Source organism: Callorhinchus milii, unplaced genomic scaffold (genome assembly GCF_018977255.1).
Source record: "Callorhinchus milii isolate IMCB2004 unplaced genomic scaffold, IMCB_Cmil_1.0 Scaffold1, whole genome shotgun sequence".
Lineage (NCBI taxonomy): Eukaryota > Metazoa > Chordata > Chondrichthyes > Chimaeriformes > Callorhinchidae > Callorhinchus > Callorhinchus milii.
In genome coordinates, this window is record NW_024704742.1 from 36,885,349 (window position 1) to 36,906,380 (window position 21,032).

Here is a 21,032-nt window from a genome sequence, read left to right on the forward strand (position 1 = left end):
GTTCTGACGAAGGGTCGTAAACCCGAAACGTTGACTCACTTTCCTTTCTCCATAGATGCTGCCTGACCTGCTGAGTGTTCCCAGCGACTTCTGTTTTTGTTTCAAACCCCTAAATTAGATTGGTCATTCGCTTCATGGCTGTTTGTTGGATATTGATGTGCACAAGTTGGCTGTTGTGTTTGCCTGTAAATATACAGTCACTACACTTTATAGTAAAAATTCCAAAGCATTTTGAGACATTTTGACAATGTGATAAGCTGTTATATCAAATACAAGGAGTATTATTATTATTTCTACTGAGTGTTTGTAGGCAAATGCAGCAGCCAATGTGCATACAATAGTGTCCTGAAGACAGGCATGAAGTGAATTTAAAAAATCCTTGCATTAATATCATGCCTTTCAAGTCAGGATGACGTCTCAAAGCTCTTCACGGGATTTTACTGTAAAGTGTAGTGACTGTGCATTTTGTAGGTGAATTGTTGGTCAGGGCACCGAGAGAAACATCCTTCTCTTTTCGAATGGTACTGTGGGATCTTTAACATGCAACAGATTAGGCAGATGGGACCTTGGTTTAGTGTCTCATACGAAGGACAGCACCTCAGACAATGCTCTATTCCCTCAGTACTATACTAGAGTGTCAGCCTGGACTATGGATCAAAATATAGATGGGGGAGCCCGGAGAATAACATGAGAGTGTAGCCGTCCATCAGTTGTCGGAGCTTTCACCCTCTATCAGCTTGTTTCACACTTCAAGCTGGGTTCCCAGCTGATCTCAGAAGTGATAGACACATGCAAAGACATCAGATCTGTGGAAGAAATCTCTTGGCTCCTGCACTGCGGGGAGCAAGCAATCATATTGTCACCCACTGAAATGATAACATTACATAGAATTACATATATTTGTATGACAGGAAGCTACAATGATAATTGACTTCTGTGAAAGCTTTGTCCAACAAATCTATTGAGTGGGAGCATCAGAAAGACTTATAGAGGAAGAAAGGAGCAACTGAGACTTGACTGAGTTTATCTTATTGGGGGGAAGAGTTTCCCTCACACCTTATAGTTTACATTTCTTATTAATTTGCCTTTACCAGGGCACAAGTGCTCAGACAGCCATTTGACTAATATGTGTAGAATACCTTGCTTCAGTTTGGATGTAGAGGTAGGATGGCTGTTGGTTATTTTTAATCTATTGGAAGACTGCATAAAGCACTACAGCAAACACACTATGATGTCAAGCCCATATGTTAGATGAGAATCATAACCAACAGTTATTTTCAAGGACGCAGTTTTCACAGTTTACATTTCACAGTAATGTGAAAAAGAAGGGAATTGGGATTCAGAATGGTTAGCTCAAACGAATAAGGTGCCACCTGTTTAGGATGGAATGGCCAATTCCTGTACTGTAATTTCTCTGTTCCTTGTTCAATCATTGTTAAAAGTACAATTTATAATGTTGAGTGCGGAGAAATGGCAGTAAAATAAAAATTGTATAACATCACCATTATGAAAGGACATTAGCAGCATAACTAATTTTCTTAAGCTTTAAATCTACCAAAGGGGAGGTGAGGGGTGTTGGGGGGAGTGTTAGGGTAGGAGGAGGGAGGAGAAATACGTGATGTGATGTGATAATTTCCCCCTTTGCTTTGACACCATTGACTTTGTGAGGCGGAGATATTTATTATATCTCACCCTGGTTATAGCAGACTGCCTCTGATCGCTGGAGGGATTTGAAGCAGTGGGCACAACAAATTATTTTTCAATTACTTGCATTTTTGACACATTAGCACAACCTGCCGCTTGGTTCACTGGTAGACACCCTGCTCCCATGTGACGCCCGATTCACTGATCCCGTGTGCTCTGTTTCACAGGGGACCATTTTCTTGCCTGGAAATAAAGTCACGGAGCATTCGTACAATGGAGATGAGGCGAGAAAGTTCCTTTTCGAGATTGTGGCAGGTAAGGAAATGATTGGTTCTTGTGGATTCTGTTGCGCTGATGAAAGTCGCGTGGGAGGGAGGAGGTCATTGTTCCGTTCACCTTTGCTGATGCCAGCAAAGTATATTCATCCAGGAGGGGGAGGTTTAATGTCCTTTCCATTTGGGGGAGGTGGAGTTGGCTTGAAAGGTTGAATAACATTTGGATTGAGACCGAGAATTAAGACATTCCCTCTTTCCCAAGAGTTTGGAATGCCTGGCATCACAGCTGGGGGACAGCTTTGAAAACCACGGCAGCTGTGATACTATCTCAGCTGGTCAGCTGCAGAATCCGTGACTGAATTGCAAACAATGAATTTAAAGCAGAGCTGTGTTGCCTCAGATATTGTATATTTCCTCAAAGATGGTCCGCGATATATAAAACCACGTAATTCAGTTCACTGACCCCGAGTGAGAAATATCCTAATTGTTTCTACCTTCTAAAATGTTCCATTGAAATCAATTGAAGTCAGTTTATTAGATGGGTTAAAGGAATCTCAATTTGTTTTTTGGACAGAACCGACCTGAGGTTTCAGCTGATTTGATTGAAATAGATTTTCCGCATTCAGAAGATAATCCAAAACAAATAAATAAATCCTCAGTGTATTCTCCACTGAACATTGGTGAATTAATGGTCAAACATTTAAACCAGGAGGAGATCTGAGTCTGCTGTCCAGATGGACTCACAGTGTGGATGAAAGGATGAAATCTGAGGATGTTGCTAAATGCTGAATGTCAAAGAGACATTATTAGATCCTCAGAGGGATTGCAGGCAGACGTATAGCTCTAGGAACAGGCTTTTATGACCATGTTACATTGGGCTATGTTGGTGGACGTAACAAGCTCATCTGATTGCAGGCATCAGATGTGAAGCTTTCGTTGAAGTATTGACAACAAAAAACAATCACTAGCTGTAGATAAGATTGGTGACATAATGGTATCATGGCACATCCCTTCCTGTATATTAATAACCAGTGCAGAATACTGGTCGGATTGTAACAAGTTACTAAATTTGCTGTCACAGCCAATGCATAACACATCTGTAATGTCAAACCGAATCGTTCAGGAACGTTTCCTGTTTAAAACGGAATGGCGTTGCTATTTCTTGCTCTGTCTTGATTCAAGCAAGTCTGCTGTACAATGTGTACACACAATTACCTGCAGAATGTAAAACTAGAACTGCTTATCCAAAATATGGGCAAGCAACAGCTGACATCGGCCACAGGTCTAGGGATTCCGGACCTCATTATTGGGATAAATTCCACCTTTGTCTAATTTATTCTATTTATGCAGCATTTTTGAGCATTCAGAAGTTGACAAATTCTTAAATTCGCACTTTCGGTTATATTTCCTTGACAACCCTTCTCGGCTCCCACCCTCAGCTCAGTTCCCAGATAATACTGTTTGGGATATCCTCCCAGCTTGAAAGGCGCTATATTAATGTAAATTTGTACTGTGTTGTAAATACAACCTTAAATATGAAGCCATCTTTCAGTACATCTGTAAAGAATCTCAATTTGTGATTGGATGTTTTCCAGATTTACAGTTCTTTAAAATAGTATACTATACTTGAAATGAGTGCAGTGGAATCTGGAGTCTGCCATTATGCTATTCGTAACTAAATGATTAAAGCTTTGGCCAAAATCACTCACCCTTCCACTGTTAGTGAATGGCAAAGCCTCTTTAACGCTTAAGCAGAATGGAGAATAGAAATATTTATACAGTGAAATCCACACATTTAATCATCTGACTTCTTCATTATGTGCCCTAATTTGTTTTGGGGAGAAGAAGTTAAGAGTGTAAATAATAAGTCTGAGCAGTAACTAGGCCAAGATACAACAAGAGGTGTAAGGGCTGGAGATAAAAGAAGAATAGTAGGCCTGAGAGAGAGGGAAGGTAGAGCTTAGATGGGGCGAGAGAAGGGAAGGCTGGTTGGAGAGAGAGAGAGGTAGAGATGGAGAGAAGTGCCAGGACTGAAGATAGAGGCAGAGATGCAGGGCTGGAGATAAAGGGAAATGCTAGCTCTGGAGATGGAAGGAGATGCGGGCAGGGTTGGAAATGGAGGGGGAGAAGGCCGAAATGGAGAGGAAGATGGCATGGTTGGAGGAGGAAGAGTTGGTGATGGAGAAAAGCTTAATAATGCTGCAAGTTTTTGTGTCATCAAATTGTTTGAAACACTTTGAGATGTTCCCCTGGTGGAAGAGGCACTACACTATATTAATGTAAATTGTTGCTTCATAAATGAAGCCAAATCTATAGGTTCACCTAAAAATACACAATAATGACATTATTAGGCACTGTATTAAATGCAAGGATTATTAATATTATTATTATTGCCTGTGGCTCTAGTATTTGGTGTCCTGTCGCCAGTACAGACATTGTGCTATGAAGTTGGGGGTAAGTCTTGCTTATCTGCTAAATCTAAATATCCACTGCCAAACCCCCTCCAACTGGCACATCAACGTTTCCTGCAGAAGATATATCCTTCCCCATACAAAATGTCAAGAAATAATATGCAGTGTATCACTATAGTTTCTAGTTCTGGCTCAGTTGGTACCACTCCCGTCTCTTGAGTCAGAAGGTTCAAACCTCACATCTTTGAACTCACAGTCTAAATTGACACTAGTACAGTGTTGGGAGTGAGTGTTCGGGGTGTGTTGCATTGTTGGAGATGGGGTAATTGAGATGAGACGATTAAACCGAGGTCCCATCTGCCTATTCAGTTAGATGTTAAAGATCCCATGGCACTGGTTGAAAAGAGAAGGGAGTTGATGTCCTGGCCAAAAATCTCCTGATGTCCTGGCCAAACATGCCTCAGAAAAAAATTACTCACTTCATGGCTGTTTGTGGGATATTGCTGTGTGCAATTGCCTGTTGAATTTGCTTCTAAGATACACAGTCACTAGATTTTGTAGTAAAGTATGTGAAGAGCTTTCAGATGAGTTGAATAATGTGATAAGGTGCAATATCAAATGCAAGGATTATTTTTGTAAACATTCAGGTTTGACTGAAAAAGAATAAATTCTGAAATATTTGAGGACCTTGTGCTGTAGGTACTGTTCAACAGAACATTGTGCGCAAGAATATATGGCGGATTTTCTTCTCGAATCCTTTGAGCTGACCAGTTCCAGATGCTTTGATGAAGCACGTCCTGGCTATGTAAGCCAAGAAGTCTGTATTATTGCCAAGCTGTCATTTACAGTTGTCTTCCAGCTGTCTTCACTTGCCTGCTAGAGGTTATTATGCTGAGATTTAATTGCATATTGGCAGCGCTTCAACCCACTGTGTGAAACCTGTTGTTTTTGTTTATGGGGTAATATATTCCTTCAGCAGATGTAATTATTTAGGAGCAATTAAAGCTGCCGCTGGTGGCAAAACAGAATTCCCACATTGTTCTGCCCTGAAGGTTTTAGCACAGTATCTTGGTTTGCTGCAATGCTTTTTTCTCTGGCCACGTATCTTTCTAATTGTCAAGGACACATGGCCGCTGAATGTGCGTGACACACTTGTAATAGTTGCATATCTCAAAGTTGTCAGCTTGGTTCAGTTAGTACCATTCTCATCTCTGAGTCAGAAGGCTTTGGGTTCAAGCCCCACATTGTAACTTGGAACTAGGCTGACACTCCATTGCAGTATTGGAAGTACACTTGAAAGTAGATGGGAGTTTTTATCACCATGTCTTGGTCAACAATACCCCAAATAAGATTGGTCATTCACTTCATGGCCCTTTGTGGGACATTACTGTGTGAAAATTAGCTACTGCATTCAGCTTTACAATATCCAACATCAACAACAACTTGCATTTATGTAGCACCCTCCATGCCAGGCGGCATTCCAGGGCACTTAACAATGGTGAAGCCCGATGCCGAGCCAGAGGGGAGACAGTCACTACACAGACACTACGCTACATAGTCGTCATTACACTTCACAGTAAAATCCACTGAATGCTTTGAGATGTTTCAATAACATGATAAGGTACTACATCAAACGCAAGGATTATTAATATTCCTAATTTTCTGTGTTTGCTATTCAAGGTGAGTGTTGTAATTGTAAATTCTGTTATTATTAAATTATTGTAGAAAGGGTTTCTGCTTTAGAACATTTGTTTTCCAAGGTTGATCTCCTTGATGAAAGGTGACCATTGCCCTCCACAGCCCAGGAAACATTTACAATCAATCAGTCAGGTAGACCTGAGGCCTTGGGTTCAATTTAGCACAACAGTCTTACAACAGTGGCAATTTTATCTCATTAATTTTCCTCAAGTACTTCCAAATTGTCTTCTAGTGTTGTTGTGGACTTAGCTTTGAAAGTTATTTACATTACAGTCCTCTGTTCAATAAAAAGCTTCTAACTTCCCTGGGTTTTTCTTTTCATGGTAATCCTCAATTCATGCCCTTTTGTTAATGACTTGCCAACTAGTGGAAAGGGTCCTCTCTATTAAGACCAAATGGCTCGGACAGAGGGAGAGAGATCCGGTAGGAGAAGATATGGGAAGGAGCTAACAAGGTAAGAATAAACACCCTCTGTACACACAATATCAAGTGTGACCTGCAAATGAGTTTACAAGGTTGTATTGCAATCGAGAGCTTCATGACATTGTGCAGAAGTACAAAGTTTGTTATCCACAGTAGTTTATCCTTTAATCTCTCTGCTTCAGTGATTTCCTGGCTGCAGCTGTCTGGTCTTGTCTCTCTCTTCCTCTCACTCCTGTTTATAATCAGATTCTGATTCTTTAGAGTTCTCTATTCCTCTTTCCAATTCTATACTGCAGATGCTGATTCTTTGCCGTCCTCCTTTGAAATGATTTTTTACTTCTTCAAAAGAAAAGCACCTGCTCTCGCACCCAAATTGCACCACAAGGTATGGGGCAGTCCACAATAGCATACAGGTGTAATCCCATATACATAGTTTCCCACATTCCAGGACTTTGTTTACAGCAGGTTTATCCATAACATTCCCAGGTAATGGTGGCCATTCCTTTCATTATGTTGCTTCTGGAGCTATCAGCCAGCTATCAGCCGCTGATATCTTGCTTTAGATGAAGATATTACATCTTTCCCTCAGTGTGTATGACTGTGAAAGCAGTGTCTCTCAGTAAACTCTTGATCGTGCATGTTAGTAACAGTGGAGTAACATTTGTCATTTTAAAGCATTCCTCATGTTACTTTGCACCGGTGTAGATGACCATCAGGTGGCAGTCCACACCTCCTCGTCCTCTTTCAGTTGATCAAATGTGATTGGATTGCCTCATGTGTAGAGAAACCTTGGCACAGATTTGATGGTCTGTTTCTGGACTGTAACATTCTACAGTTTTATGGAGTAAAGAAACAAAAGAAGCGTAATTGCAAATGCTGAACATCTTCCAACTGATTGTTCCTGAGTGTTGCAGACAGGTGAATCATTATGCCGATCACATTCCCTCCTTGAGACACTTTAGTGTTGAGTTAATATTTCAAGTCCCCTTGAATGTGCTCTGGCTGCTTGTCTGACAAAACAGAAACCATTTTAGAATATTATCTCAAATGCACTGACAGTTAACAACCTTTCTCGGTTTACTCTCCATTTAATCCATTTACTGTCTAATGGGGGGGTGGGACAGTGAAGTGAATCTCTCAGGGCTCACAATCTCAACTTGTCTTACACTTACAGTTCAGCTGATAAGTAATAGTTTATCTCATTAACTCTCCAAGGAATATGCATTGTAGCATCATTTCAGGAAAAGGATGCAATGATGTTTTGAAATAATTCAATCCCTCCAGAAATATTTGTGTAACACTTTAGATTAGAGCAAATTCTGACATCTTGTGGAGATTATTCCCTCTGTTTATATGGCAATAAAATCCTCTTAAACTACTCCCCTGACAAACATTTCATTTCCTTCAGCCGCAATGCACTTTGAGATTCTTGCTCAGGTGATGCCCCGTCCTATTTATAGGATTGTTAATACCTTCTGAAGGATATACAAACAGAACCTTATTTTAACATCTCACCCAAAGACAGCACAAACAGCAATGGCACGCTCTCCCAGTGCTCTATTGAGGTTTGCAGGTAGAATCGAGGTTTGCATTGCTGGCAATGTTACATCGTGTTGCTGCAGTGATATGCCGGGCACTGAGTGATTGGACGTGGACTTGAGCCATAATTACCCACTTAGTGAGTTAGAGATCTGGGGGGTATCCAGAATTGACCCTGAATAGAGACATGTAGAGCGAGGGGTGATCACATGAGTCTCCGTGGCACAGAATGGGTAATGATTGGGAAAGGAATTATTACATAATTTCCAAATCAACCATAACTAACAGCACTGAGGACATGAACTGTTCTTTGCGTCATTGCCCAGGATGGAAGGTGTAACTACTGCCCCTTTTTTTGCTTTGTATGGGAAAAAAAGTGCACACTTCATTCCAGACATGACTTACCATTCAGCCAACCAAGCATCTGGTATTTATTGCTGGGTTTGTGGAGGAAACACCATCTGCTACCATTTGGCATGTCTTGGCCACTGGTGTATAAACTGGGTTATTGTCTTCTCTCTCACTAGAGGAGTTGGCACTGGGCCGCTGAGTCCGATGTCTGTGTAGAAAATGGAAGACCAGAGAACATGAGCTGAATTACTTTGAAGCATCTGATTCACTCACTAAAATGCATCTTTAGTCTCCCAGGGCTTCCAGACTGCTGTTTAATGGATACACCTTGAAAAGGATGATTAAGAACAAGAGAATGCTGCGTGTTTAAATGAGCTTTCTCAATGAACTGTTCCCCTGATGGTGTGATACTCACGGTTGTTCAGCAGAATTCTTCAGTGTACATTCAAGCTGCAACTGAATAGCTTCTTCCATGTGCATTTAGTGAGTATTGTATTGAAGAGCGCAGCACAATTGAGACCACATATATGCAGATATAGATTTTTTTGAAGTTTGGTTGTATTTGTCTAAGTAGGTGCATGTTGCTCTGCCTCGGAGCACTTTCACTGATTCTCGAGTAAGTATCTAACCTCCAATTGTACCATTTGGTCTTTTACTTCATGGCTGTTTGCAGGACATTGTTGTACACAAATTGGCTGCTGCATTTGCCTACAAATACACAATCACTACACTTCACAGTTTAAAAAAAAAAGTCCTGTGAAGCTTTTTGAGATTTCTGGACAATGTGATAAGTCGCGATCTGAAATGGAAGGATTAATTATCTTTTAAGTTACTGAGGGTTGTGAACAAACTGGAATATCAGCCTCTCACTGCAATCCTGTCTAACCCATTTCCTCACACCCAGTCAGGCTACTTCCATCCCAATGGCTGACTGATTGAAACTGGAGGAATCAATTGCAGATATCTAATAATAATAATCTTTGCATTTGATATAGCGCCTTATCACATTTGAGAGTCTCAAAGCATTTATACTGTAAAGTGATTTGGCTATATTTTGTGGGCGAAATGTGGCAGCCGATTGCACAGAGCAGTATCTCACAAACAGTCGTGGATTGAATGAACAAATTATAATAATAAATAATAATAATCCTTGCATTTGATATAGAGCCTTATCACATCTTTGAGACTTATTTCTTTATATTTATTTCTTACATCTAAAATGGCTGAGCAAAGAGTTTCAAATTCAGTTTAAAACAAACTGGCATTTTGGAAGATAAAAGGAAGTGAAATGCATTGAGGCTTTGGTATAAACCAATGAAAGGCTGGTACACAAATAGAGGAAGTAAGAGAGCAAAAGTGAAGTCGATTTTAGACAAGAGCAGGCAAGATCTCAAAAATTTGAAACAAAAAGTGATGACTAGTGAGTTAGGTCAAGTCTGAGTTCTGCATCTAGCTGGATTTTCTGTTCTTACACTTTTCATAAATAGCTTGGAGGCGAGTGTTAAAGATTCCGATACCAAGTTATGCAGGCAGACAACAACAACAGCAACAAGATTACATTTGGATAGCGCCTTTCACGTCGGGAGGACGTCCCAAGGCGATGAACAGTGTACAGCATTTCAGACCCGAGCTGGGGCCAGGGTGGAGAGGGGAGGGGAAGGGGGAGTGACTGATGACATGGTCGAAGAGGAGAGTTTTGAGGCGAGACTTGAAGGAGGCTAAGGAGGGGGAGAGGCAGAGAGACTGGGGGATGGAATTCCAGAGGTTGGGGGCAGAGTGGCTAAAGGCTCTCCTGCCAATGGTGGGGCGGGTAGGTCGGGGAATGTGGAGCACGCCAGAGCCGGCTGAGCGGAGGGAGCGGGGGTTTAGGAGGTCGCAGAAGTAGAGTGGGGTGAGGCCATGGAGGGTTTTGTATGTGAGGACCAGAATCGTGAACTTGATCCTCTGAAGGATAGGGAGCCAACGAAGTCGGGCGAGAATGGGGGAGATGGGGTCACGGAGATAGATAATATAGAGAAAATAAACAGCATTCAAGAGGATCTGCAAATAGTCAGCAGATGGGTGAAGGAGTGGCAGATGGATGTTAATGTAGATGAATGTAGGGTAACATTTAATGTAGCAATTATTTCATTAAAGTAACAATGAATGTATTATTGGAACAAGAGGCTGTAAACATGTATACAAAATGAAGGGTATCTATTAGTCGAGGTGGAAAAGGAAAAGGTTTTGAGCGATTGCTGCTATTTCAATTTACCTCCCCTCTCCACCATCTAGAATTGGGATTAGATTGGCCAGATAAAATTGTTCATTCACTTAATAATAATCCTTACATTTGATACAGGGCCTTATCATGTCTTCTAGACATCTCCAAGCACTTCACAGAATATACTGTAAAGTGAATTGACTGTATATTTTGTGGGTGAAACGCGGCCGTCAATTCCGCACAACAGTGTCCCACAAACAGTTGTGGATTGAAGTGAACAATTTATTATATCATAATTTTTTTGGAAAGAATTATTACCCCCAGAAAAGCGATCCATCATTTGACTAACAACCAGGTTCCAAGTTACTGCTATGTAAACAGAGACGCGTGGAGTAAGGAAACTTGCCCAACATTGGCTGTTTGTGGGATATTAGTGTCCACAAATTTGCTGCTGTGTTTCCCTATAAATTCAAAGTCACTACACTTCACAGTAAAATCCTGTGAAGCACTTTGAGAGGTCTTGACAATGTGATAAGACGCTGAAACAAATGCAAGGATTATTATTATATTAAGTATTTCTCTTATGTAGCGAAAATAGCCCATTTATGACTTGTTTACTCCAGAGTTTTTGGTTTTCATTGTTCCTTTTTGATAAAGGTGAAGAGTTTAATTCTGAACGTAATGCTTACTTTATTCAAATACTGTATGGCTATGTGAAAATATTGACTCTGATATAAATTTACACAGTCCCCTGCTGGACCTTCAAGTGATTAACATCTTCAGAGTCTCACTTCTCTCACATTTCATAATGTTGTTGCTGATAGAAATTATTTCTTGAAAGAACAACTTGCATTTATCCAGTACCCTTAATATAGGATAATGTATTGGAGCACTTAAATAGCAACTTAGTGCATCCACAATTAGCAGCCACTAAGTTCATCAATTTGCAGTGTTTGTTTTCAACGTCAGCATTATTTCAATGCTTATTTAAATCATGCAGGTAAAATGAGTCAGACGTTTCAGGTTCTGAATCAATAAGTGAGTGATAATAATAATAATAATTGTGATGATAATAATAAAAATGGTAACTATATGTCTTCCTACGATCTGCTAGTAAGTATCATGCTCTTATGTGCTTTTAAAATAATAATTTTATTTTTATACATCGTTTAATTAATCCTATCCGAATACGTAAATATGTGTAAAACTTTAATCTAATGAGATGTTTTATATCCCCTAGCTCAAGTGCAAGCACTTAACTGTCCAGCGCCTTGAGACATTCTCTTGAATGTGAAAGGTACTATATAAATGTAAATTTGTATCGTAGACTCAGAGGTTAGATTTTGATTTTGAAAAGGGGAGAGGGGGGGCAAGACAGAGGGATTGAGGGAGAGTGTTCCAGAGTTTCGGGGCGTAGTGGCTGAAAGCGCAACCTCTGTTGTTGGGGCGGAGGGTGCGAGGGACAAGCAGGAGGCTGGTGCCAGTCGAGCGGAGGTGTCGGGTGGTGGATTGGGGTGTGAGGAGGTCGGAGAGGTAGGAAGGTGCCAGAGAGTGAAGGGATTTGAATACGAATGTGAGGATCTTGAAGTCGACTAATGGAACTGTTGCAGAATGGGTAGGGATTGGTATGGGTGAGGACATGGGTGGTAGAGTTTTGAAATAAATTTTGTAGGCATACATGGCAGCCATTAGCATCAGCAAGTACCAACCAACAGTCAGAAGTGAATGACAGATTATTGTAGAAAGAGAGAGAAACTTCCTCTCTTTTTGAATAATGTGATGAAATCTATCACCTCCATCTAGATAGGTAGATTGTTTAATGTCTCATCAGAAAGAAGGCAACTCTGACAAATCAACACTTCCCCAGTACTGCTCTGGAGTGTCGGTGTCAATCTAGTTTATTAGCTCAAGTACCCATGTCGAATAGACAGATTTACAATCAAATTCATGAACTTCAGACCCAGAAGCGGGAGTGGTACCAACTGTGCCAAACTGACCAACTCATTAAATTAGTATTAAGCAATCAAAGCACAGACCCATACCAAACCCTCTTTTAATGGACCCTACAACCAATCCTTGCACATTGATGGCTTCAGGAACTCTCTACCCCCATCTAACATTGCCCCTCCAATATCAACAAAGAACACAGTGAGATCTTTGTTTCTCTTGAAACTGTCTTCCTGCCACAGACTCCTATAGTGATCACTTCATCTGAATTCCTGATGTAGCCGGCATGACATTCTACTCTGAGATCAATGAACCAGGTTTATACTGACAGCCAAGCTCACTGATTAATGATCCAGATGTACTTTAGCAAATATTCCAGAATTCGAAGCTCCTCTATAGGCACTTTTTGCCAGGATGGCAAAGCCTTTTCATCGTACAGATGCTGCTACCCCAAAGAAAACAATGCACTCCAATGTGATGTTTTTATTCCAGCAATGCTTGGTTTGGGCCTGACAGATGAGCAAAGTACATATCTACCAAATGTCATTCTTCAGAAAGTGACCATCATTCATTTGATCTCAATGTAATAATAAACACATCAACCCAAGATGTGGTCAAAGCAGTCATGAGTTGTTGCTAGCCTCAGAAGTGTCTTTCCCACCCTTGAGCCTCCCTCCCTACCCACGAATAGTATAGTGATTTTTTTTGGTTAGCCGGGTGTCTGTCTGACACTTGTGGAAACCCATCACCATGTTTAAGAGTATCCAAAACAAACTGAGATTTCCATGCATCCCACCTACACATGGAAATTCCAGAAATATTTATTGTAATGGAAAGTGTACTCTCTCCCTGGAGGGATACATCCTGTTTACCTAATTCCCCTGCAGCTTGGCAAGAGCAAGGGCTTGCGGACCCCAGAGTGTGCGTTGGGGTACTGCTGGAATCTAGCCAGCTAAAACTATGCAGTTTGTCATTGAAATGACTGCCTGGCAAGCACCATTAGGGCTTTGGCTTGCAAGGGAAATGGAAGCTGAATGGCAAAAGTCTCTGCCCCCAGTGACTGGACTGTCCCTCCAAGTCCTGCTGATAAGCCAGGCTGGCTGTGCTGCCATCAGCAATGCCGAACTAGACTTCAAGACCACTGCAGAGAGTGGGCTCATTTCCAAAATTCCGTTCCTAAACATGTTATCTTGGAGCCAGAGTTTTCTCAACAGCTACCTGGCAGGCATCTGTCTCCAGCATGGTGGGAGGATTTTTATCGGGCAGCTTGTGACATGCCAGCCACGTTGATGTTTGAGATTGAAGTTCAGTGCTGCATTCCAGGCTTACTCAGCACGAGCAGTTTAATCCAGGTTTCGTGTGAGGAGCCTTGGCAAATAGATGATAATAATAATAATCTTTGGATTTGATATAGCACCTTATCATGTCTTCGAGACATCACAGTGTTTCACAGGATATACTATAAAGTGAATTGACTGGAATTGATCATTTAGAGGGTGAAAAGTGGCAGACAATTGCGCACAGCGGTGTCCCACAAACAGTTATAGATTGAGTGACCAAATTATTATTATTTTTATTTTTTAAAGTGATTATTAACCCCGGAAAAGTGATCTGCCATTCGACTAACAACCGGGTTCCTACTTACTGCTAGGTAAACAGGCGTGTGGAATAAGGAAATTTCCCTAAGATTTCGCCCTTCCCAGGAATCGAACCTGGGTCCTCTCGCTTGCGAGGCAAGCACTACAGGATATGCCCACTGTGAGGCTGGTTCTGCCTTCAGGTGCTTAGCGACAGGTCAGTGCAGGCCGGAGCTGTCCTTCCCTGTAGGCACTTCCCTGTACCACAAACCGACTTCACAGTATAGTGATAGCAACTGACTGCTTTTCACCAACTTTAAGTCAGTGTATTAATTATCACCACTGATAATATCACATGGATCAATCTTCCCCTCCGCCATTTCCTCTATCAATAAGTTATGAAGATTTTGTATGATGATGATGCTAATTTTACAAATGCTTGCATTTAATACAGCGCCTTATCATGTTGAGATGTCTCAAAGCGCTTCATGTGATTTTAGTGTAAAGCGGATTGACTGTGTATTTTGTGAGCGAAACAATGATGGCAAAGGTGACGTATTGATAGCGGTACGAGTGATGGTATGCGCTGTATGTAGTGTGTTACCATAGTGGAAGAATTATTTCAACTTCAAAGCTGTGTGAAGCACTGTGAGATATCCTTCCCAAGTGAAAGGCGCTATATAAATTTAAATTGTATTGTAACTTCCTTCTCTTATGGTATGTTCAACACGTAGCTCAGTTGGTAGCACTTTTCCCTCTGAGTCAGAAGGCTATGGGTTCACTCCCGAAGTTGGCACTTGCATAGTCTAAGCTGGCGTTGCAATGTAGTGCAGGACGTGTGTTGCATTGTCAGAGGTGCCATCCTTTAGGTGCAACCGAGGGCTTGTCTGCCTTTTCAGGTAATTTTAAAGATCCCATGGCACAACTCGAAAAGAGCAGGGAGCTTATCCCGGTGTCCTAGCTGAAAATCCCGCAAATAAAATTGGTTATTTGTTTCATGGCTATTTGTGGGTTATTGCGGTGTGCAATTGGGCAGCTGAATTCACCTAGAAACACAATGGCTCTACTTCACAATAAATCCTGTGAAACACTTTGAGATATCCTCCTGACATGGAAAGCACTATACCAAATACATGCATTATTATAAATTGTAGAGCCTGCAGCGTTGTGAAGTAATCTCTTCAAAATTGTCCTATGAACATTTTTAATGTATGGTGTCAAGTAAAGCCAGAGTGGGTGTTACAACTGGAACACTTGCTTTCATCTCTGGGCGCTGTCCAGACTGATTTTATGAAAATCTCATGTGTTTGACAGCTGTGAGGTTTTGATGTGAAATGAGTTTGGACAGACTCAATCCAATTCCTAATGGAGCTGGATCCACAGCACAAAATGTCCATAATTCAGCACTAATTGGCACTAAAGTGTCAGTCTGACTCAAAGGCCTCAAAGATTGTTAGTTTCAGAAACACTTGTGCGTGACATGGTCCTCTCCTTAGGTTGGGATTAATGTACCTTGTTGGAACTTTGCTCTGTGTCTGGCATTGTGCTATCCCTGACTTGTGTGTGCTACTGCTGATGGCCACAGATACAAAAGGATTCCATTACCAACACTGACATAAACCAACCAGAGAAACAATTGTGAGGAATGGTTTTGTTTGCAGTATGTGTTATAATATTATCTCAGGAAACCAACCAAATGACTTATATATTTCCATTTATAAAATAGCACTCTGAGCCTCTACTCCAAGTGAAGGGTGCTGTATAAATGCAAATTGTTGTTGTTGATGATGATGTTCTTGTAACTGCCTTGCTCAGGGGCTTGGCTTTGCGCTCGCTGTGATGCTGGGATTCAGTCTTAGAGCTTAACTGTTCCAGCCACACTGGGATGAAGATTTTCAATTAATATTTATGAATAGTCCTTCTATTTGATACAGCGCCTTTCATGTCGGGATCACGTCTCAAATCACTTCAGAGGATACAAATGTGGCAGCCATGAAGTGAATGGTCAGTTTGATCTGGAGGATTGTTAGCCAGGAAATCAGAGGAAAATCCCTTCTATTTTCTATTTTCCTTTCACCAGTTTGGTGCTCTCAGAAGGCTTTGTGGATACTTCATCTACAAATACACAGTTTTACACTTGATAGCAATTACATGTGAAGCCAATCACAATTCGTAAAAAAAAAACTTCATATTATGTGCAAGTCTCTCGTGGGTAAGCAACAGAGTGGTAATGTCTCTGAGATAACGTTATACACAACAACCTATTTTCCAGCTTACATGACTGACAAGAAAGGTCAGTGTGGCGGAGGTGGGGGTAAGAGATCCAATTTAAAATTGGAAGAAAGAACAGCAGTGAAATGGATAAACTGCCACCTTGAAAAGGTCTTTTTGTGTTGTTTTGCAGGCTTAGCTGCTTTGCCCTAACTTTTTCTGCCTGTTGTTTTATTGTAGATCTGTCTACTTGACCTTTTATCTTCTGTCAAACTGACTAACATTTGATGTTAGGGAGAATTGCCTCTGACTACACACAGTTTCCTTCAGTGAAGCCACTTAGATCCTGTTTACAGTTGCTTATTTGATGAGCCAGTAAATTTGTATGGAAAAATGCTTCATAGGTCACAGAGAAAGACATGGCATATTAACTTGTCAAGATGGATTTTAAATCATACGTTTGGGAGATGAAAAACTCTTGCTATGCTTCCAGTATGAGGCTTTGCTGCGCTTACTTAGAAGAAATCCAACTAAATACAAAACAGAAATGCCAAATTCCTTTACTGGATTGAAAAATATCATGTGTGATGGGATACACTCTGAGCACATTGTTTTGTTAAACCGGCTGACAATTGTCAACCTATAATGACTGATCATTGCCCGGCTTTGGCACAATGGTTGGAACCGAAACCAGCCCAAAGATGCTAGTTATTGTTATTGCCAAAACTGCTAGTGACTGCTCTTGTGACGGAGTGGGGTGTTTTGGATGTCAGTATATGCAAAGTTTTGAACGCTCCCAAGATGCTAACCAACCTGCAGGAAGGGTACTATATAAATGTTAGTTAGCATTGTTGTTGTTTAAATGACACTCGGACATGTGAATAGTTAATTCTCCTGCCAACTGTCATAGTTATAACCCTTACGTTTGATACAGCCTTCAGCCTGGCTCAGTGGAAGCACCCTTGCCTCTGATTCAGAAGGTTGTGGGTTCAAGCCCCATGTCGGGATTTGGAATGTCATAGTCTAGCCGAAGACTCAAATGCACTCCAGTGCTGGGACGGTGTTGCATTGTTGGAGGTGCCGTCCTTCGAATGAGACATTAAACAGAGGTCCCATCTGCCTGTTCAGGTAGACTTCAAAGATCCCATGGCACTACTCATAAAGAGCAGAGAGTTTCTCTCAGTGTCCTGGCCAACAATCTCCCGAATAAAAATAGGCTGTTTGTGGGACGTTGCTGTGCACAAGCTGGCTTCCGCGTTTCACCTACAAAATACACAGTCAATCTAGTGTATCCTTTCAAGTGCTTTGATACAGCTCCTTGTCACGATAAGGAGCTATATCAAATGCAAGAATTATTATATAGAGCCTTTCACATCAGGAAGACATCACAAAGTGCTTCACAGAATACGAGTATGTTTGTAGGTGAGAAAGATGAGATTCTACTGTATTTGCTATTGGTCTAACATTAGTTGTGCCATAGGATCTTTTGTCAGTTTTCCTGTGACTGCAGGCCTATGACTGGAGATGTGATTAATGGCTTGTTTGATGTGGAGGTTTTACACTGCTGCTGGAAGCTGAAAAGTGGAGTTGTGTGACAATACTCCCTGTAGACAGACCTGATCACGTGACTGGGTCTGCAGTATTACTGAGTTACTGTTAAGTGTTTGATGTGGAAACCTGCTTGCATGTCATAATATTTTATTTGCCTGTTCGACTGGCATTCAAATTGTCATCATCAATTTACATTGTCTCAGGTAAAGAGAAAACAACAAGTTCTCAATTGGATCTGATTGAAAAAAGTTACTTAAGGAACTTTGCCAGAACTCGAGAACTCCCAAATTCTGCTCCTTCACCCCGGCTGGAGTGATTCCTCTGCCAGTATTCTCTCCTCCAGTCTTCGAGGCTTGTGTTCTGTGTTGTTAATCAGCAGTCACAGGTGCTTTTACACCTATTAAAGGTGCAGTAAATTGGGCGATATTGGAAAAGTTGCTTTTGATGGAACTCTTAAGTGTTTTGTGAAATGTGAAGAATTTTGATGAAAAGCAAGATTGCAAGACTTCACTTGATGGCCTGCATTTGGTTCAGTAGCCAACGATGAGCCTTTCTTTTCTCACTCTTCAATAGGGGTGATAATTTAGTTGGAATGGGTTCATTAAAACGTGTGAATGATTTCTTTCCCCGGCAGACGAAATGTCCCACTATTTGATGGCTTCTGTCTCTCGCATGGTATATGAAATCAATTGAATGTTAACTACTTTAGATAGTGGAGGAAGTGGCTTTGAGAGAGAAATACACATTGGTGATTTGATATGGAGATGTTTTCAGACAACCTGGTTATGTGTGACATTATGCGGAGACTGTTATAAATCGTTTTACCTTAGTCTGATGATGGGCCTCATTTACATTGAGGGGGAAGGGGGGAGGGGTGGTCTCGAGAAAATTATTATTACAGATAACATTTTATGAGAAAATACCCAGAGATAATCTTGTCACTTTTATTAACAGAGATTGATGGTTGTTCTCTGTGATCGTTTCTGCACACAGACAGCCATTTATAGCAAATAGCCAAAGGATTCGGTAACACGTCACCTAGTTAGCAAGTTTCTTCTGCCTTTTCACAGATATTGCAAGCAGAAAGTTATCTCCTCACAATGTTAAATTACTTCATCTATCTTTCCTTATTTAGAGATAGCAATTTCCATTACCTCAAAGCTCAGGGGGCTTCGATTGGCAATGAATTTCAGATCTGTTTGACCTGTTTGTTTTGTTTCTGTTTGACCTACTTGGTGCCCATGGTTAATAACGCTATTAAAGTCTTTCCAAGTAAATACATTTAAAATTTTTAAAAATTAGTCTGTAAATTTCATTTGGAGTTCAGTAAGTAGTTCACTGTGGACAAAATATCTCTTGATTGGTTTGAAACTTTTTCAATTGCAGCAGAAAATTCGGAGTTCAGTGCTCTACCAGGCATTGGGTCCACTAAATAGTGTTATTCGAGGCAGAGAGCAAGGTGTCCAGCGCTGGCCAAACAGAAGCAAAGCAAGGTGGTGCCAGCCTTGAACCCTTACAAAGAGTAGTAGCATTGCTAATCATGTTGGTAATGCTCTCTGCCTCAGAAGATCAGTACTGTGTCTTCCCAAGGGAGCAACAGAGTATTGGTTGGAGCTGGTGTTTGTATTAATGTCTTGGCACTACCCACAATTGATTATTTGTTCTGTCAATTATATCTCCTCTGCTTGCGCTTGTTTAAATTGCAAGCAGGAGGAGGAAAGGTTCCCTGGAATTGTTATGTGCCTGCGAGGGAGCTTGGCTTCAGAGACCATATTTGCTGACTTGGAGCCAATAAAGAATTACTTTGAAGAACCTTGAACTACTGCACATTTTCAATTAATGCCAAAATTGGTTCTGTTGGCAATTTTCCCTCCTGAATTTTGAATGCAAATAGTTCATAAAAGACTGAATTCTGTCATCCCAAAGCACAATACACACTAAGACTAGACATGATTATCTATTCAATTGACAATTGAACCTCTGATCCAGTGGGGAGTAATACCTCCTGGCACGGAGGCTTGAAAGTTATTTTTCCTTTCGCATTCTTACACAGTCGACAGCTCTGAAAAGTGAGATTGCAGACACGCACTCAGCAGCCTGAGTTTGAACTTGACCCACAGGCAATGAAGGCTAGGAATCCCACTACACTATTGCGTCATCCTGCCGGATCCTGCTTCACTATTGCCAGAATCCTGTAGCTCATTGGTTAGAGCACTCGCCTCACAAGCGAGAGACCTGGGTTCGATTCCCGGCAGGGCGAAATGTTGGGCAAGTTTCCTTACTCCACTTCCTTACTGATAATAATCCCTCAAGAAAAAAACTCGATAATAAATTGGTCACTACAATCCGCGACTGTTTGTGGGACACTGCTGTGGCAATTGGCTGCTGCATTTTGCCCACAAATATACAGTCAATTCACTTTACCGTATATTCTGTGAAGCACTTTGAGACATCTGGAAGATGTGAAAAGCGCTATATCAAATGCAAGAATCATTATTATTTCCCTTCGGTTACTTTGATTTTTACCTAGTTCTGCGGTGGTGTTTCTCACAAGGCCATGTGGCTCACACAAACTTTAGCAATTCGTTCTAGATGAAATCTGGGTTGTATCCTCTGTCTTTGCAGGATTGCCATCAAGCAAGCAGTGGATACCACTGTGATAATGGATGGGAGGGGGAGGGCAACATAGCTGACAAATGGAAGTTAAAGGACAAGAAATTCTCATGAGAAGTACAAAGTAACCTCCCTGTATTATGTTTCAAATCTGTAAAGGTTATCTCCTACTTGGTAGGAGATTAGAGAAGGGAGTTTCTCCTGGTGTCCTGGCCTACATTCCACCAGATAAAATTGATCATTCACTTCATTGTTAGTGGGACGATACAAATTGGCTGCTGAGTTTCAAAGGGGCAGCGCTTTGAGACGTCCTCCCAATGTGAAAGGTGCTGTACCAAATGTAAAGATTATTATTATAGATTACTAGTTAATCATTTCCTTACACAAAGTTCCTCTCTCTTTAGATCTCCCAACCATTGTCACATATATTAGAGACCTGAAGCTGCTCCATACTTTGCATCAGCCATTCTCTAGACACTCACAGAAGTATTCAGTCCTAACCAGTCAGTAAGTACTGTAATGGATCGCAAATCCTTCTCTTGTGATAATTAACATCAGTGACAATTAGTACATACAACAAATCGCACCC

The 21,032-nt window shown here is 41.1% G+C and overlaps 1 protein-coding gene across 1 annotated transcript in view; it reads left to right on the top strand.

Moving 5' to 3' along the window:
- Window positions 1-21,032, top strand: part of arhgap24 (Rho GTPase activating protein 24) — a 153,605-nt gene that overhangs the window by 63,004 nt on the left and 69,569 nt on the right. Inside the window, exon 3 of the mRNA XM_007896953.2 lies at window positions 1,872-1,959. Within this exon, the coding sequence (XP_007895144.1) occupies window positions 1,872-1,959 (88 nt within the window). The remainder of the gene's footprint in view (window positions 1-1,871; window positions 1,960-21,032) is intronic.